The sequence below is a fragment of the Rhizopus delemar genome, genomic scaffold (genome assembly GCF_000149305.1).
Source record: "Rhizopus delemar RA 99-880 supercont3.4 genomic scaffold, whole genome shotgun sequence".
NCBI classification, from domain to species: Eukaryota; Fungi; Mucoromycota; class Mucoromycetes; order Mucorales; family Rhizopodaceae; genus Rhizopus; species Rhizopus delemar.
The window spans coordinates 1966864-1983026 of record NW_027137830.1 but is presented as its reverse complement, the minus strand read 5'-3'; the positions used below and the strand labels follow the sequence as shown (position 1 = coordinate 1983026).

At 36.8% G+C, this 16163-nt stretch overlaps 4 protein-coding genes across 4 annotated transcripts; 2 read left to right on the top strand and 2 right to left on the bottom strand.

The window, feature by feature from the left end:
- On the top strand, nucleotides 1–1291 carry RO3G_06228 (uncharacterized protein; the record flags this gene model as incomplete). Its single annotated transcript, XM_067660818.1, has 2 exons — nucleotides 1–1035; nucleotides 1127–1291. 2 exons carry the CDS (start codon nucleotides 1–3, stop codon nucleotides 1289–1291), a joined length of 1200 nt encoding a protein of 399 aa, XP_067516919.1.
- Nucleotides 1292–2442: 1151 nt separating this feature from the next.
- RO3G_06227 (uncharacterized protein) lies at nucleotides 2443–4776 on the bottom strand (the record flags this gene model as incomplete). The annotated part of the gene is made up of 5 exons (XM_067660817.1): nucleotides 2443–2645; nucleotides 2703–3237; nucleotides 3344–4402; nucleotides 4462–4552; nucleotides 4607–4776. 5 exons carry the CDS (start codon nucleotides 4774–4776, stop codon nucleotides 2443–2445), a joined length of 2058 nt encoding a protein of 685 aa, XP_067516918.1.
- Nucleotides 4777–6563: 1787 nt separating this feature from the next.
- On the bottom strand, nucleotides 6564–8673 carry RO3G_06226 (uncharacterized protein; the record flags this gene model as incomplete). The annotated part of the gene is made up of 8 exons (XM_067660816.1): nucleotides 6564–6730; nucleotides 6786–6904; nucleotides 6957–7041; nucleotides 7102–7188; nucleotides 7369–7408; nucleotides 7472–7494; nucleotides 7619–7647; nucleotides 7808–8673. The coding sequence occupies 8 exons, from the start codon at nucleotides 8671–8673 to the stop codon at nucleotides 6564–6566; spliced, it is 1416 nt and encodes a 471-aa protein (XP_067516917.1).
- Nucleotides 8674–10093: 1420 nt separating this feature from the next.
- On the top strand, nucleotides 10094–16159 carry RO3G_06225 (uncharacterized protein; the record flags this gene model as incomplete). Its single annotated transcript, XM_067660815.1, has 12 exons — nucleotides 10094–10179; nucleotides 10238–10364; nucleotides 10433–10512; nucleotides 10569–10861; nucleotides 10931–11037; nucleotides 11108–11221; nucleotides 11277–12708; nucleotides 12768–12883; nucleotides 12939–14659; nucleotides 14727–15597; nucleotides 15648–15989; nucleotides 16091–16159. 12 exons carry the CDS (start codon nucleotides 10094–10096, stop codon nucleotides 16157–16159), a joined length of 5358 nt encoding a protein of 1785 aa, XP_067516916.1.
- Nucleotides 16160–16163: the final 4 nt, after the last annotated feature.

Sequence of the window (16163 nt, the reverse complement as noted above, 5' to 3'; positions counted from 1 at the left end):
ATGAAATATTCAGATAGCACACCTTCAAAAGACAAGCCTGTGTCCAACCCGATATTTGGTCATGTACAACCAGAAGAAAAGCTTGGCGAAATCGAAAAGTCGGCAACTGAGATAAATTCAGCGATTCAAGAAAAGAAAACAATCAACGATTCTCAACTTGAACAGGAGGAGGCATATCACAATAGGATGCCTAAACCATTACCAAAAGATGAAAAATGGGTTATTTCGTCGATTCGTCGTTCTCAGCAAGTACCAGTTGCAGCCACTGCGACAGATAACCAAATACTCACAGACAATGATTCGATTAAACAGGGCGCGATCAATATATCAGCCAGTAACTCTCCGGCTATAATAGATGATGTATCAGTAAAAGAGATCAAGCCGCGTCATCCAAAACTTCATAGACCCATCGTGCCTCTCACCATCGAAATTCCAAATTTAATGAACGACCCTAAGCCCCCTCAACTGGCCGCTCATCAGGCGATTGAAGACGCCAGAAGACATTCACAAATGTCTCCCATTGAAATTGACGTAAGTCGCTCTCAAAATAGACTGGATGATCACGGAGGCATCCGTCCTGCACCATGGCAAAGTAGTGGAATCATCAAGGAAAAGAATGAGGATTACATGCCTCAAAATAACAAATACTATTCTAGTTATCAGCCTGATCTTGCTCATAGCTCTCTTCCAAAAGTACATACACAAAGCCGTCTGTCTCAATCGTATGTGGCAGAGGAAGAGCATGGCAAAAAGAAGAAATCATCCAAAAACAAGTTGGATGCTAATCTCAAGTCTGGAAAGGAGCCAAAGACGAGTGGACGCTTTTCACTTTTCTTTACTGGAGGCCATAAAAAGGACAAGAAAAAAGAAAAAGGGCATCAGCTCGAGATACAAAAGCAACAACAATACATGTTTGAACAAAAACCATCAAATCACCAACAATCTATACATCAGCAGCCTAATACAACAAATCATCCCCCGATCGATGGTCAGGTTTCTACTAATCAAAGGATCAGCCATCGATTCCTTTGCTATGTAAGATCTCAATGGCCCTTTGAAGCAACGGTATTAAAACCATATTGTAAACAAGTGAAATGATATATTCATTTTTTTTTAATTTTCTTAGATTGATGGAGAAATGTCATTTAATCAACATGAGGTTTTAGGTATTCTCCATAAACAATCAGATGGTTGGTGGCAAGCAGAACGTTTGACAGGCGAAGTGGCTGGTCAAAGAGGTCTTGTACCTGGAAACTATATGATAGACGTCTCTCCTACTCAACACCACTAAAGAATATGTATATTTTATCATTAACTTATTATGTAACACGCTATACCTATATAATAAAAGAAGTCTTATTCCCCCCCCCCCTTTGTTTTATAAACTGTATGTGTTGAATAGTGTTTTTATTTTTTGTTCAATTGAAAATTAATGTCACTCAATAAATTATGATATCTAAAAGAGAGAAAAATACATATTAATAGGCTTCAAAAAGTAGTATAAAAAATTGAAATAGATGGGCTTTGATAATTATATATTGTTTACAGAATTCCCTATCGTAAAAAGTTAGAGTATGTTCTTGATTTTTTAGGAGAGACTCTTACTTGTGAATAATATTGAAAGGTATCATATAATCGAGTAAACACATTACAGCAGCTGCTCATGATGAGCTTATCAACAAACTCTTCTGCCTGTGGTTCTGTCAATTGTAATTGAAATCTGTCACGTAATTGTGACACGGTAAGTTCACCATTTTGGAAGCAAGGCAGCTTTGAGTCTTTGCACATCATCTCTGTCAGCAGTAGAATATTTTCACTGTGTTTGCGAATTGCTAAAAATGCCGCTTTCATCAATGCTTTGTATTCGGCAAATTTTTCACCATGAACTCCACCAAGTATGTCGATATATTCTTGCGGAAGCTTAAATGGAGCCATCTCAAATCCAACAGAGCCAGGTGAGTTTGAGAGCATAAATCCAAAATCAATATCTTTATGGCTATTAATATAAAGCGCACTTTGGAAAATTACAACTTACGAATTAAGTGTCCAGCATCGTCAATCAATAGATTACCATTGTGTCTATCTTTAATTTGTAGTATGTAGCAGGCAATTGAATAACCCGCTAGGCTTCTCATAAATGCGTCCTGCGCCTTTATGAATTCATCTGAATCTGAAGGTCCCCACAGCTAATGACTCATTTAATTTTTGTCCTAATTGAACTTTTTTTTTTCTTTACCATTTCAAAATAATTATATAAAGTAAAAACAGCGCCCTTTTCATTCCATTCCCTTGTATAAGCTTCCTTTTTAATAGAATGAATAGAGACAGTGTTTTTCAAAGTCTCAATTAAACCAGATCCATCTGATGTCACTAGAACTCTAAAGCTATCAACAAACGAGAAGTGTGAGTTTGATACACCTGGTGATATTTTTTCTTCATTTACTATTTGACCCAAACGTCTACATTCGTGTCTTCCCAAATTCTTTGCATTTCACGTATTAACTGAATAGCAAATTGTTCCTGACGCAAGTCTGATCCATGCTTTACAATGACTGACATTAACCTCCAATTAGGTAAATGGCCATAAGGCGATGCAGCTCTCAAGCGTGCCTTTTTAGTTTCCCAATTTTCAGATAACACAGCAGCTAGTGAAATGTAAAAAAAAATAAGTTCTTTGTTTTCCTATATGTAATATCTCTTACCACTTGGATCCTCTTTATTAACAACCCATGCAAACCGTTGTTCATCTTCCAGCATATCACCACCCGCGCCTTCTCCTCCTCCGCCTCCAATACCACTTCCAACGCCCTCAGTCTTCATCTTTTTCATTCGCTGCTCTTCCAAAGCAATCATCTCTTGTATAATCTTTTGACGAATCTGTTCTGTACCCTGTCTAAACCTTGGTTTGTTGTTACTTGATACATTGGCAATTGCCCCTTGCTGTAGCTGTGCCAACATGACAGCTGCGGTTCGCATGCGCTCTGCATAATCATCAGCGGATTTTGAATTTCGTCGGCTCCTCTCTACCTTTTTCTCAGGTTGCTGATAGTCGCTTATGTCTGCAGAGAGTTCCTTTGTAAGTGCCAGTGTTTCGATTCTAGGTGCAAGATGCTTTTGATTCTTGGATAATTGCATTTTTTTAAGTGATTGTCGTTTACGGTAAAGAGTAGAGGCATAGCCGTCATCTTCAAAACTGAGTTCATCATCCAAAACCTCAATCATTAATAAATAAGGTGCCTAATAAACAAGAAAATTTTTAACTTCTAAAGCCATGTAAAAATAGATTTTATATTACGCGTTCGGCTGAATTCAGTACAACAGCATCAGAAGGACTTATTCTTACTACCCGATGATGATAAGGTTTATCGGTCGTAGCAGGACACCAAAGAGGGAGGCAGATCTCGGCTGGTAAATTATGATTTAAAAGCGTCAATTCAGCATGCAGTGCACTCATACGTGCTTCCTTTGGTACAATGACAAGGCGTGTTGCAATATCCACTAAGGTCAATACAAACTGAATTTCTGATCTAAAATAATTGGAGCGCAATAAATTCCTTCGATTCTTAATGCTCATTTTGGACAGTGTTTGCTGCTCTTCTTCATGATCACTGTCTTCAGAGTTGAATGTCGATCTGCGAAACATGTCTTCTGAGGATGAGCATTCAGACAAGACGGGTGAGTCAGGAGCTGTATTGGTTGGCACAGAAGATTGTCCAAGTGCAGTAAGTCTTGGGTCAAATACAGATATAGTTTCAAAGTTTCTCTTAAGACTGGCTGTGTCCTTGTCTTCTTGTATTTGATTCATTTTTTTATTGATTTTTTGTTGCGCTGTTTTAATGTATCGCGCTACCGAGAATGCTTTACCACGATGCAAATCTTCAAGAGAAGGGGAACTAGTGAATGGATTAAAGTATGCGTGTTTCTTTTTAGATACAAATAGATTAGGTTGTGATGCAGACAGGTAGGGCTGATGAGGTGGTCGTACAATTTCTGAAGCAGTTGATCTCTTTGGTGGCGTTTCATCCAATGCTCTTGTTACTGATGAATTGTCAGTTGTATTTCTTCTTGTCAATGCTTGTTGATTGGTTGTGATACTTAATGTTCTGTTTCTGCGGCCCTGTGCAATAGCAATCTGTCCAGCTTGTCGTGTCATCAAGGGCTGTCCAAAGCCTGCTAGCATAGCACCTAGGCCAACGAGAGTAGGAAATACATTTTCCTTAACTTTTTGACTAGGTATAGGTGGAAGCGTATTACCATCCAAGGTATGTGGTTCATCGCCATCGTTCTCTTCAGAAAAGACGATGGCTTGACATTTGTTTAATACTCGTTTACATAAATCAAAAGATCCTTCATTTGGATTAGCGGAAAGATCAGACAAATAAGCTTGCAAATACCATAGTGACTAAATTTTGAATTATAGAAATTAGTGATCGTTTGTTTGCATAAAAATCATTGTTTTACCATAATGGCTATATGAGTTGATTTTTCACACATTTCAATTATAAAACATTCAAGTGCTACCGATTCTGAGGGTTTGGAGATCATGAGATGCCTAACAAGATGGATTAATAGGGAATTGTGAGTGACTATTGATTAAGCTACTTACATCAATTGAGGCAAAAAGAACTCAATTTCTGATGTTGGAAACTTTTTCAATTCGGAGCAAAGATAGTGCTGTATACCAACATTGTCAGAGTATCTAAAGAGATAGGATACAGCTATCCAAGAATTGAAAAACTCGGAAGTAAAAAGTCGTAATAAGAGTGCATTCGACATGTGAATAACTGTTTGTTTTATTTTCTACTAAATCTAAAATGGCTTGCAAATAGTTGTTATTTTACCAGTTCGTTAGAGATAATATTTCTTGTTTTAAATGAAAGTGATGAGCTCGTTTTTCTTCAATTTTGAAAACAAAAAAAAAAAGTAGATGAAGATGCAAAGAAAAGAGTGGGTTGAATTTCCGCGTGATTTTCGTGCCTCACAGGAAAATCATTTTATACGGAATTTAAATTGTATATTTTGATTCACAATCCACTTTACTTGCATTATTGTCTATTGATATCAGTTCGTATTATTTTGTTATGTTGTCTAGAAATGAATCTGTATCTTTGCAAAGCAATGTGTAAACTATTCTCAAAATGTCTATGAAATTGTGAATTCTAAAGGAAAAAAAATCTTGTATCACAAAAAAACTGTTCTCTAAAAGCGTTCCCATACCAGAATTTATTGTAACCTACAAATTGAATTAATAAACTGTTTCTTTACGATATCAATTAAATTTCGATTTTCGCACTTGATTCTTTCGTAAAACACAGAGACTAAAGTTCCTGCGTATTTTTATTTGGTTATAATAAAAACCTTTCTTTTTTTGCATTATACTTGTACCCATTTTAAATACTTTACCTTATACACTTTAATCTCATAGCTCGCAGGATTATCTCACAATTCAGTTGTCTTTTCTTCTTCTCCTCCAATCTATCACTTTTAGCTTTTTTTTATTACACCGAGGGTTTTTGTGGATAGTTTAAAATGGAGCGGACCCTATGTACGGAAAAGTATAACGTGAGATTTCTGTCATATATTAAATAAGGAGTTAATATGCACCCAGCCTTTTTTTTTCATGTTTATAACATGATCGCACCCTTACTTTAGATAATAAAATGGAAAGAGCTTTCACAAACCGTTTTCTGAAATGATTTGCTAACTTCATCCATTTATTTTTCTATAAAGGTTTTTATTTGTTGCTCCGCGCTAATCAAACGTTGGTCACTAATTGTTATAATTAAAGACTAAAAATATGCTTAGAAGATATTATCATATTTTGCAATAGGTTAAGTGACACTATCGCACGATGTTTGCGAACAGAAAGAAAATAATGTATCGAGTATGAAAAAACACATTACCAGTGGTCCTCATCGGATGTTTGCAAGAGCGATAATAAATACTTGACAAGAGTATTGGCTCTTTGGCAATAATGGTTTAATAAAAATCAAGCTGCTTATATTTATGCGAAGGTGACATCAAGCTAAAGTAATTATCTAATGGCATCTTGACAAACAGTTTTTTTTTTTTTTTTGCGAGGACAGACATATAGAAAATGTTTAGTGAAATAAGCGTATTGAGTACAAAAAAAAGAGACTTGCAAAGTAAAGTTTGATTAGCAAAAATTGATGGAACATAATCTTGTGTGAAATTTTTTATCTTGATAAGCCAGTGTATTATGCTGTGATGTATGTTTGTTAAACTGAGAGCAAAAAAGGTTAATCGGAAGCTTCATTTTTCTACATCGAGTAATTTGAGCTTTAACTGGTAAGTTGATACGCTGTATTGCTTGGTGAGCCCAAACCATGTGTAATTTGTATAATGATCCATATAACATGCACTACACTTGCTGTAATGAATATCGTATACATACGAAATCCTTGAGGAGAGGAGTAAAAAAGGTAGCTGCAAGTTGTTGGTGAGATAAGTGAAGAATGACTTTATGATGCTTTATTATTTGTTAAGAGAGATATGAATGGGGTTGAGAACAAATGAAGATGAACGTTGAAAGAAGAGGATGTTTAAAGTAAATAAAAAATAATGGCAGTAGCAATCACAATAAAAATAGTCCAACTAAAGGAGACAGTATTTACAGTACTATTTACGCTATTATTGTTGACTGTAGGCTTAGGAGTAGAAGTAGCCCCAGCTGAAGGTCTAGCTACAGAAGCTGTCATTCTTAAAGAGGCTTTAGAAAGGAGAGAGGTTAGCTCTGTGATTGTGTTTGAAAAAATCAGATTTACCTGGCATAGAAGCAGTCATGATTGAGACGGGAGTAGCAGTAGCAGCAGAAGTTCCAGACATGGAATTCATAGAGGTTTTTAATGCCAACATATCTTTTTGACCAGTTGTCATTGATGGCCTATATTTAGATTTCTATGTTAACAAATTGAAATATAAAAAAGACTTATTACCAATTGGCAACAAAACAAGCTTGTTCACAAGCTTCACCCGCATTATTCTTCTGACATTTAACCACACAACTATTAGCAGAAGTAACTAGATTAAAGAAAAAAAAATTAACTCTCAAAACAACTAAAATATGACATGTATCTTTACCACATTTATCTAAACAAGTTTGATCAGAAGCAGCACAATCACAGGCAGCATAACATGAAGCGATAAAAGCAACAAGACCAAAGAAGACTATAAATTTCATGATTATAATTTAAAATAATAATAAAAAGAATCTTTAATTGTAAAGAATATTTATACTTTTTTTATATGCTTTTTCCATATTAAAAAGAATAAATATCATCAATTATTCAATACAGAGGGAGAAATAAAGGGGATATGAACAATGATATGACCATAATGGGTTATTACATGTCTTTTGAAAGTAATAATAATCCCTTAACCCCAACGTCTAAAAAAAATCCTTATAATTCATCTCACCCCTTTCTCTCACTCCCTGTCAAGTTATGTGTACCATGCTTGTCCCTGAATTGAAAACTATTAAAAATAAAAAGAATGTAGACCTGAATCTATTTTTGTATCAATGAAGAAGTCCCTTTTTATTATAAGCCATTTATCTTCTTGTTGTTGCTTTTTTCCCTTTAATATATAAAATACGTACTCTTTATTATGTGTAAAAATAGAAACCCGCTTTTTAGTAAATCATAAATAAACAAAAAAAAACAAAAAAAAAAAGAATAAGCATAATGAAAGGCATGTCATTTAAAAAAATCATAAATTTTGTATATAGCGCCATGTATGAAAATGTGTATGTATTCATGGTAGCTTAAATGTTGTCAATTAAATTTACTTGCAAAGATAAAATGCAGACGATCTTCCTTTATATAATGAATCATTTGTTGAATATTCAGTTGGAGGTGTTGTAGGTTGAGAAAAAGATGAAGATGAGGATAGACTGGAAGGACTATGAATAGGTGGTACAGAGGATAAAAGTTCTGCTTGAACAGATTCAAAAGGTATATCATCCCATGACCAATTTGTCCAACTTACCAAAGATCGTACATCGACCTTGCGTTTAGCTGCTTTTATAAACAATTCGGGAGGTCGAATCTTGTTATGGCGAAGATAATAACTCTTACACGTTTCACACCAGTGGCCACCACCACACAAGTTACGATACCATTGGTGTGTCTCTTGAACACCACAATTAGCACAAGATTTTTTATGGTAGTGAGGCTCATTGTTGATGGGCGTCTTGGGAGCATAAAAGACCACGGGTAATGACTTGGGATCATCACAATCAGATTTTTCAATTAATTTGGGGCCCGGTCTGTTGGCAACAATTAAACGAAGGGGTCTTGCTTCGCCATGCTTGAGTTCATAGCGATAACAAGCAACACAGAGTCGACGTCTTGAAGCAAATTTTGTATTACAGTTTAAGCACATTGGTTTTAACTTTGCTGGTCGTGGACTATGCAATAACAACATTAAGGTTGCATATAAAGCCGGTTGAGAGGACAGATGAGCAAATTGAGATCTTTCGGCAGAGAATATAGGGCGAGGTAGATTAGGATAATCCAATCCAGCGACATCAAACAGAAAGTTTGTTAGTTCAATGACATGAGTCAGTTTGTTAGAATCAAATTTGTGAAAATTGAAGCGAAACATTGAGTTCAACACATGGTTTAAACGGTAAATGTGATCTTCTTTAGCCATGTTTGCATTTTCCAAGAACCTAACATCAGTTCGACCAGGAGTGGTACCATGTTGAGTATAGCGAAATAAATGAAGTAACCAAGTAGGAAAGAAGATGAAATCTGGTGATATTAATTGACTTTTGGCGTTTTCAGTACGAAAGAATACTGCCAACAGTCTCATTTGCTGATTGAGCTCAGTAGATCGTATAGGACGTGATGCTTTACTGGTACCAATATGACACCTGAAGGAACCATTTAGATGTCTACCTATGACTTTAATATGAATAGGTATGTCTTGTTGAATGAACCTTGACTTCACTATAGGCATCAATATATTATCAGTCAACGTATTTCGTTCATTGCAAGGTTTCATATTAAATCCAGTATTTAACAATGATCTTTCCCAGAGCATCATCAAGTCACTATCTTGAATAGGTTCATTGCTTAAACTATTATTGTTATTATTACTGATCAAGAGTTCACTTATATTCATATCTGCATAAGTAAAGATGAGGAAAAGAATAAGAAAGAAGAAAGAAAAAGTTAAGGGGAGATAGACTTTATAGCAAAAATAAAAATAAAAATAAAAAAAATGATGAAAACCATGGTCTTTATTTATATTAATTTTTTCACTCTCTCTCTCTTTCTTTGTCTTGCCATCCAATGAACCTGTGCTTCTTTCTGTTCTTTTCATTATTTAACTCGTGTCAATTCATGAGACAGTGAAATTAATAGCGTCCTCCTTAAACTTTTTTCATCTTTTGCTCTTCCTCCCCTTCAGTTCCCCTTCAATTCCCTTCTACACAACCTTTCATACCTTAAAATATTCCATCTCGAGACTTTATGCTCATATTTTGTACAACTTTCTTTTTTTTTTTATTTTGTTGTCAAGTTTGTGGCAGGAACAAAATTTAATATTGACAACTTTTTTCATAAGCCATAAGGTCTAAATCTAAATAAAGCTTGTTATTTTCTTTCTCTTTCTCTCTCTTTCTCTCCTTAATATTCACAAAGATAGAAATAATGTCTTGTTCGAGTTTTGAATAATAAAATGTTTGTTTTATGTTTCTAAACGCGTGTCATGTAAGAAAGGCACGCAACCATATTCAATCTCCGATAGTCATTTTTTTTTTTTTTAATTTTAACACTTCCACTCCTCTTTTTCTCTCTTCATTACTTTCTTTACTCACGTTGCATACATTAATACATGAATGGACAAGCAACTGAAGAGGACTTTTCCTCTTTATCAACAATAGATAAAATACAACATAAAGTAAAAATAAATTAATTCATCTACTTCAAAAGCATTTACTCATTTCTTTTCATAATCCCAAAAGTCATGGAAAGCTCGTGTATCTGCTTATGAAGAATTAACTCAACTATTTCGTAAAACATTAGAAGATTCAGACTTTTACACCTATGAACCGTATTTGAAGAAAATGGTCACTGATGCAAACGCTGTAGCTCAAGAAACTGCCCTAGGTGCTATTCTTGAATATGTCAGTAATGCCCCTAACGCAACCAAGTATATTCATATTTATATATTATGTACAAAATATCGCTTTTAACAAAAACCAATATAGCTCTCGTGAAGAAGTTATATCAAGCCTTGTTGAAAAATGTTTTGGTGCTGCAAAGGCAGGGACAAAGCAAAAAGCAACAGATATCGTTTTACTTTATGCCGAAATTGATCAACCTGATGGAGTTATTGTAAATGATGATGATTAAAAAACATTGCTATCAAGACTACTAACAAATGGATGATGGTATACATATAGGAATACCTTATACCTGGTACAACTGCAAAGCAACCAAAAGTAGTAACTCAAACGGTGCTTACCTTAAAAGAGCTCGTCAAGTAATAGTGATAGATAAGACAATATTGTGATATATTTATTTAATTATGCTTTATAGACAATTCGGTGCGAAAAAAGTGAATCCAAAACCATTATTAAAGCTACTACCAAAATTATTTGGACATACAGATAAAAATGTGAGAGCTGAAACATTTGCGTTAACAGTAGAAACATATCGTTGGGTGGGGCAGCCTATGATGAATAGTTTATCGGATTTGAAACCTGTTCAACTGAAAGAGTTGGATGAAGCATTTCAAAAATTGCCTGCTGGAAAACCAACCCCTGAGCGTTTGATCCGATCCGAACAAGCGGCAAAAGAAGAAGAGGAAGAGGTACAAGCTGAAGAACCAAGTAGGAGCTTATGGATAGATTTAGCATAATTCGTGAAATACTAAAGAAACTCGGGATTTTTTTCTATAGCGGAACAGGAAGAAGAAGTTGAACCAGAACAGGAGCTAGATGCTTATGATCTTGCTGATCCTGTAGATATCACTGCAAAGTTACCTGGCAATTTTTATGAATTATTAGTAAAATATTATACAGCAATTATTTAAAAAGCAGACAGTTGACTCTTGTTTTATTTTCTGCTTCAAATAGGCATCTAAAAAATGGCAAGAAAGAAGAGAGGCTTTAGATGCATTATTAGCTCAAGCAAAAACACCCAAAATTATGGACAAAGACTATACGGAACTCATGTCTGCGCTTGCCAAGGTACAGATAAAACTCATGATGAGATACAAGCTGTATAAAACTGATCGATTAATAGCGTATCAACGATGCAAACGTTCTACTCGTTGGTGTTGCAGCAAACTGTGTGGAAACCATTGCTCAAGGTCTGAGAACAGATTTTGCAAAATACAAACCTGTCGTGGCACCACCTATGATTGAAAAGCTAAAAGAAAGAAAGCCAGCCATCTTAGAACAACTAACAAATGGGCTTAATGCTGTATTTGCCTCGGTACCTTTGTCTGATCTACTTGAAGAAATCACAGCAGCTTCAAAACACAAAAATCCTCAAGTCCGATCGGAATGCTTTAAACTTGTCTCTAGAAGATTAAGAGAAATAAAAGAGATTCCTGGAAAAGTAGAAATAAAGGCATTCGGAGACATGTTTAAAAAACTATTGGAGGATGCGGATGCGAATGCTCGTGAAGCAGGTGCAGAAGGTTTAGGTACCATGATGAAATTACTTGGTGAAAAGATGATGTTGGCCTTTACAGACGGATTAGACGATGTGAAGATGAGCAAAATTAAAGAAGTATATGAAAAGGTAACTGTCAAGGCAAAAGCCCCCAAGAAACCAGTTGCAGCGCCACCTCCAAAAAAGCCAGCTGCTCCGGTCAAGAAAGCTGCACCGAAGCCAAAACCGAAGCCAAAGCCAGTGTCAGAACCAGAGCCAGTGGCTGTGGATGATGATGCGCCTCCTGCAATGGCTCCACCCAAGCGAAAACCGCCAGCTCGTTTAGTTGCAGGTCCAAAAAAACCAGCATTATCATCTTCCAAACCAAAGCCTGCTGCCGCTCCGGCCAGCTCAAAGAAGGCTGCCAAGTTACCAGCAGCTAGTGCGCCCGAAGAAATTAAATATAAATTTTCACAAGAAGATGCTGAAGCTCGAGCCACTGAATTTATACCTGAAAATATTCACAAAGATTTGCAAGAAAGCCAATGGAAACTTAGATTGGCAGCTATGGAATCGCTCTGTACACACTTTGAATCTGAAGATGGCTCATCAATCGAACCTGAAATTGTCATTCGTTCCTTTTCCAAGAAGCCTGGATGGAAAGAAATGAACTTCCAAGTAATGGGGAAAATGTTTTATTGCATCCAATTGCTAGCTACCAATTGCCCAAAGTTTAACAAGGCATGTGCAGCCTTATGTATGACTCCAATGTTTGAAAAGTTGGGTGATATTAAGTTGAAAAAGCCAGCCGGAGAGTGCTTGGTAGTCATTGCTGAAAAGATTTCATTGCAGTTTGTACTATCTCAAGCGTACCCTATACTCAAAACTGCAAAATCGCCCAAAGTATTATCAGATTCTTTATTGTGGATTCATAGCACTTTAATGGACTTTGGTATTGTTGGTTTGCAGGTGCGTGATTTGATTGACTTAATAAAATTTGCATTGGGCAATACAAATGCAGCCGTAAGAACAAGCGCGGTTACAGTCATGGGAGCTTTAAGACAGTACATTGGTCCAGGTATAGAAAACTACTGTACCCTTCTGCTACATTCTAAACTAAATTCAATACGTTGGTAGAGGTGAAATCGTTTATTGAAGATGTCAGTCCTGCTTTATTGGCTAATATTGAAACAGAATTTGAGAGAGTATCAAAGTTGGACCCACCTCAGCCTACCAAAGGACCCGTTACAGCTGTAATGTCTTTAGATAACCTTATAAAACTTTTTTTTTACTTATAATCTTTTGTAGATGGATGCTGATGGTGGTAGTGGTGCAGATGCAGGTGCAAGCGCTGCAAGCGCTCTTGAAAGCCTATTCCCTCGTGTAGATATTTCAGGACAGTTGAACAAGACAATTGCAGAATGTGGAGATAGCAACTGGAAAGTTCGCAAAGAAGGCCTTGACAAAGTGCAAAGTATCATTTCAAGCGCCAACAATCGTATAAAGCCATCTCTTGGTACAGAATTCCCTGGTGTTTTAAAACAAAGATTAAATGATAGCAACAAGAACTTGCAAGTACAAGCTCTTGAAATTGCTGGTCTTTTGGCTGTGGCGATGGACAAACCGTTTGAAAAATACCTAAAGACATTTGGAGCACCTGTGGTAGCTGTTCTATCGGACAACAAAGCAAATGTACGCGCGGCAGGTGTAGCTACATTAGATAACTTCAGGAAAGCATGTGGTTTGGACCAACTAACAAGTGCTTTTGGTACTGGTTTAGCGAATGAATCGCCTGCTCTTCGTAAGGATCTGTTATCCTGGTTAAATAAAGTTGTACCAGAAGAAAGTAAGGCTGCCAGTAGCGACTGGACATCACTAATCAGCCCAATCTTTTCCTGTCTGCAAGATCGTAATGCGGATGTTCGAAAGGCTGCTCAGGCTTTTCTACCTATGTTGGTGTCTTTTGTTGGATACGATCCTCTTGCTCGTAAAGCAACCGAATTGAAAGCTGCCCAGCGACAAACTATTATGCCACTAATCGAATCTGCAAAAGGATCGGCTCCTGTATTGGAGTCGGCGCCTACAACGACAACCTCCAAACGAGCATCACAAATAGAGAAACATCCGGAGGCACCCGCTAGTCCCAGTCGTACAAAAACATTGAAGAAGAAGATTGGTCTCCCTTCTCCGCGTCCTGTATCACAAGCGTCCAATACTTCTGAGCCTGAGGCTTTACCACCAGCAATGATCAGTGATTCTCGATCTAAACTACTTCGAGCCAAAAAGGAAATTAGGCGGCAAATCGATACGCCTCAATCAGATAATGTGGAGAATCTAGAGCCCGAAGAAGAGCCATTGCCATCAATCAATAATTTGCCTCGACTTAGTAGTCGTTCTCAAATTGGAAAGCCCCGAGGACTGGTTGCCCCACAAAGAATTTCTCATCATGTGCAGCAAAGTATGCCAGAACCCGAGCCGATGGAAGACGTAGTGGATGACTATGGGCAAAGAATCCCTGAAAAAGCAGCGTATGGAGCTCAACATGATATTCGTCAGATGAGATCCCAGCAACAACAACAGCCATTGATTAACAACAATTCTCAAGAAGATACTGTAGCTTACTTAATTACACAAATCACAAGCGGAGATCCACAAGCTAGTATTGAAGCTCTTAAACACTTTGATAAATTCATCACACAAAACCCGGATGTCATCCTTCCATACTTAGAAGACTTGATTAATGCCATCACATTCCAAGTGAAGGTAGCTTACTCCTCCATAGATCCTCGTCAACCAATTTCTACAAGACTGTGCAAACACTTGGTGAATGCTCTTGTTCTTTTATTGTCTAATCGTGAACTAGCCAGCGCTGTTTCACAAGATGCTTTGTATAACTTGTTACAGGAATTGGCTCACCGTTTGTTAGACCAAAAAGTGCTTGCTCTAGAATCTGGTCCACAGTTATCAAAAGCATTGAATGTTGCCATGGTTAAAATACTCGAAAATAGTAAACAAAACATGACGTTTAGGTAAAGCAGATCTTCATATAATATATCTTGAGCCATACTAACTTATTTTTTCCTTTTATTTTTGAAGTGCTTTGTTATCCATCTTGGCGACCTGCTCTTCTGGCCTTCGTCCTGGAGATTCTCCAACTGCAAAAGAAACCAAATATACCGAATTAATAATGAAATGCCTTTGGAAACTAGCTAAGACCATCCGAGAAGCGCTTCACAGTGGAGAATTGAATCCAGATGAATTATTGTACGAGATCAATCAATTCTTTATTATTACTCCCCCTACGGAATGGAAGCGCCGAGCAAACGAGAAAGTCCCTTTAGGAGAAATGCCTCTTCGTACTGTAAAGACATTATTACTAGAATTAGTGACTGGCTTAGGTGATTCTGTCCTTCATCATCTGACGCTCATTGCTGATCCACAAAAAAGTAGCGTTTACACATATCTTCATCATATGCTCGAAGCCTGTAGAAAAAAGGACAGTAGTATAGCACAGCAGCAACAAATGAAACAGCAGCAACAAATGCAACAGCAACAACAAATGCAACAAATGCAACAGATGCAACAAATGCGACAAATGCAGCAGTCTCCTATTGTCTCTCAGATACAACAACAGCAGCAACAACAGAATGAATACATGTCGCTCTCACGCAATTCATCCATTAGTAGGCCTACTTCAATGATCTCCGTTTTGTCAAACTCAACTGTACGATCGCCTTCTATGGCATCACATCGATCCAGTGACGATTATAGTAACAGTAGCATACATTTGGACAATAGTATAGCACACCAAAACTTTAATCCAGCTATGAATAATCAAGTGCAATCTATGCAGATTGAAGAAAATTCACACAATGAGAATAGAAATGGTATGTTGAATGAAATTGATCTGAATAATGCGCTACAAAGAATATTTTCTAAAATTGGCACTCGCGATCAGACAAAGCAGGTAAACCAAGAAAAACACGGGTAAAATAACTATTAAAATTTTTTATTTAGGGCATCATTGAGCTATATGAATTCCAAAAGGCTTACCCTTCAGCACAAGCCAAGGTTAATACGTATCTCGGTCAGACAGGAACATATTTCCAAAGCTACATCCGCAGAGGCTTAAGCAATTTAGCTGCAGAAGATAATGAAATGACTACAGCTTCTTCAATGATACCCGTCGTACCCACGACTGCCCCAGTAGCAGCAGTGACACCAAACGTAGTGAATTCAGTGAATACAAGCACCCAACAATTTAATTCTGCTGAACCTACCACAATTTCTATACCACCTGCATCAACTGTTGCGGAAGAACAGAAAAGATACTCTTTGGAGAAACCACAACAAACCCAAGTAAGATCAAGTGTAAATGAGGGTCGACCAACTAGCTACGCAGGAGGCAAGTTGTTTATATCGTGTATAAAATTTTAAGATTTCTTAATGTCAATTTTTAGATGATGCAGCAGAAATTAAGCAAAGATTATTACGACTTCGACAAAAGTTTGGATATAAGAATGAGGTAAATCA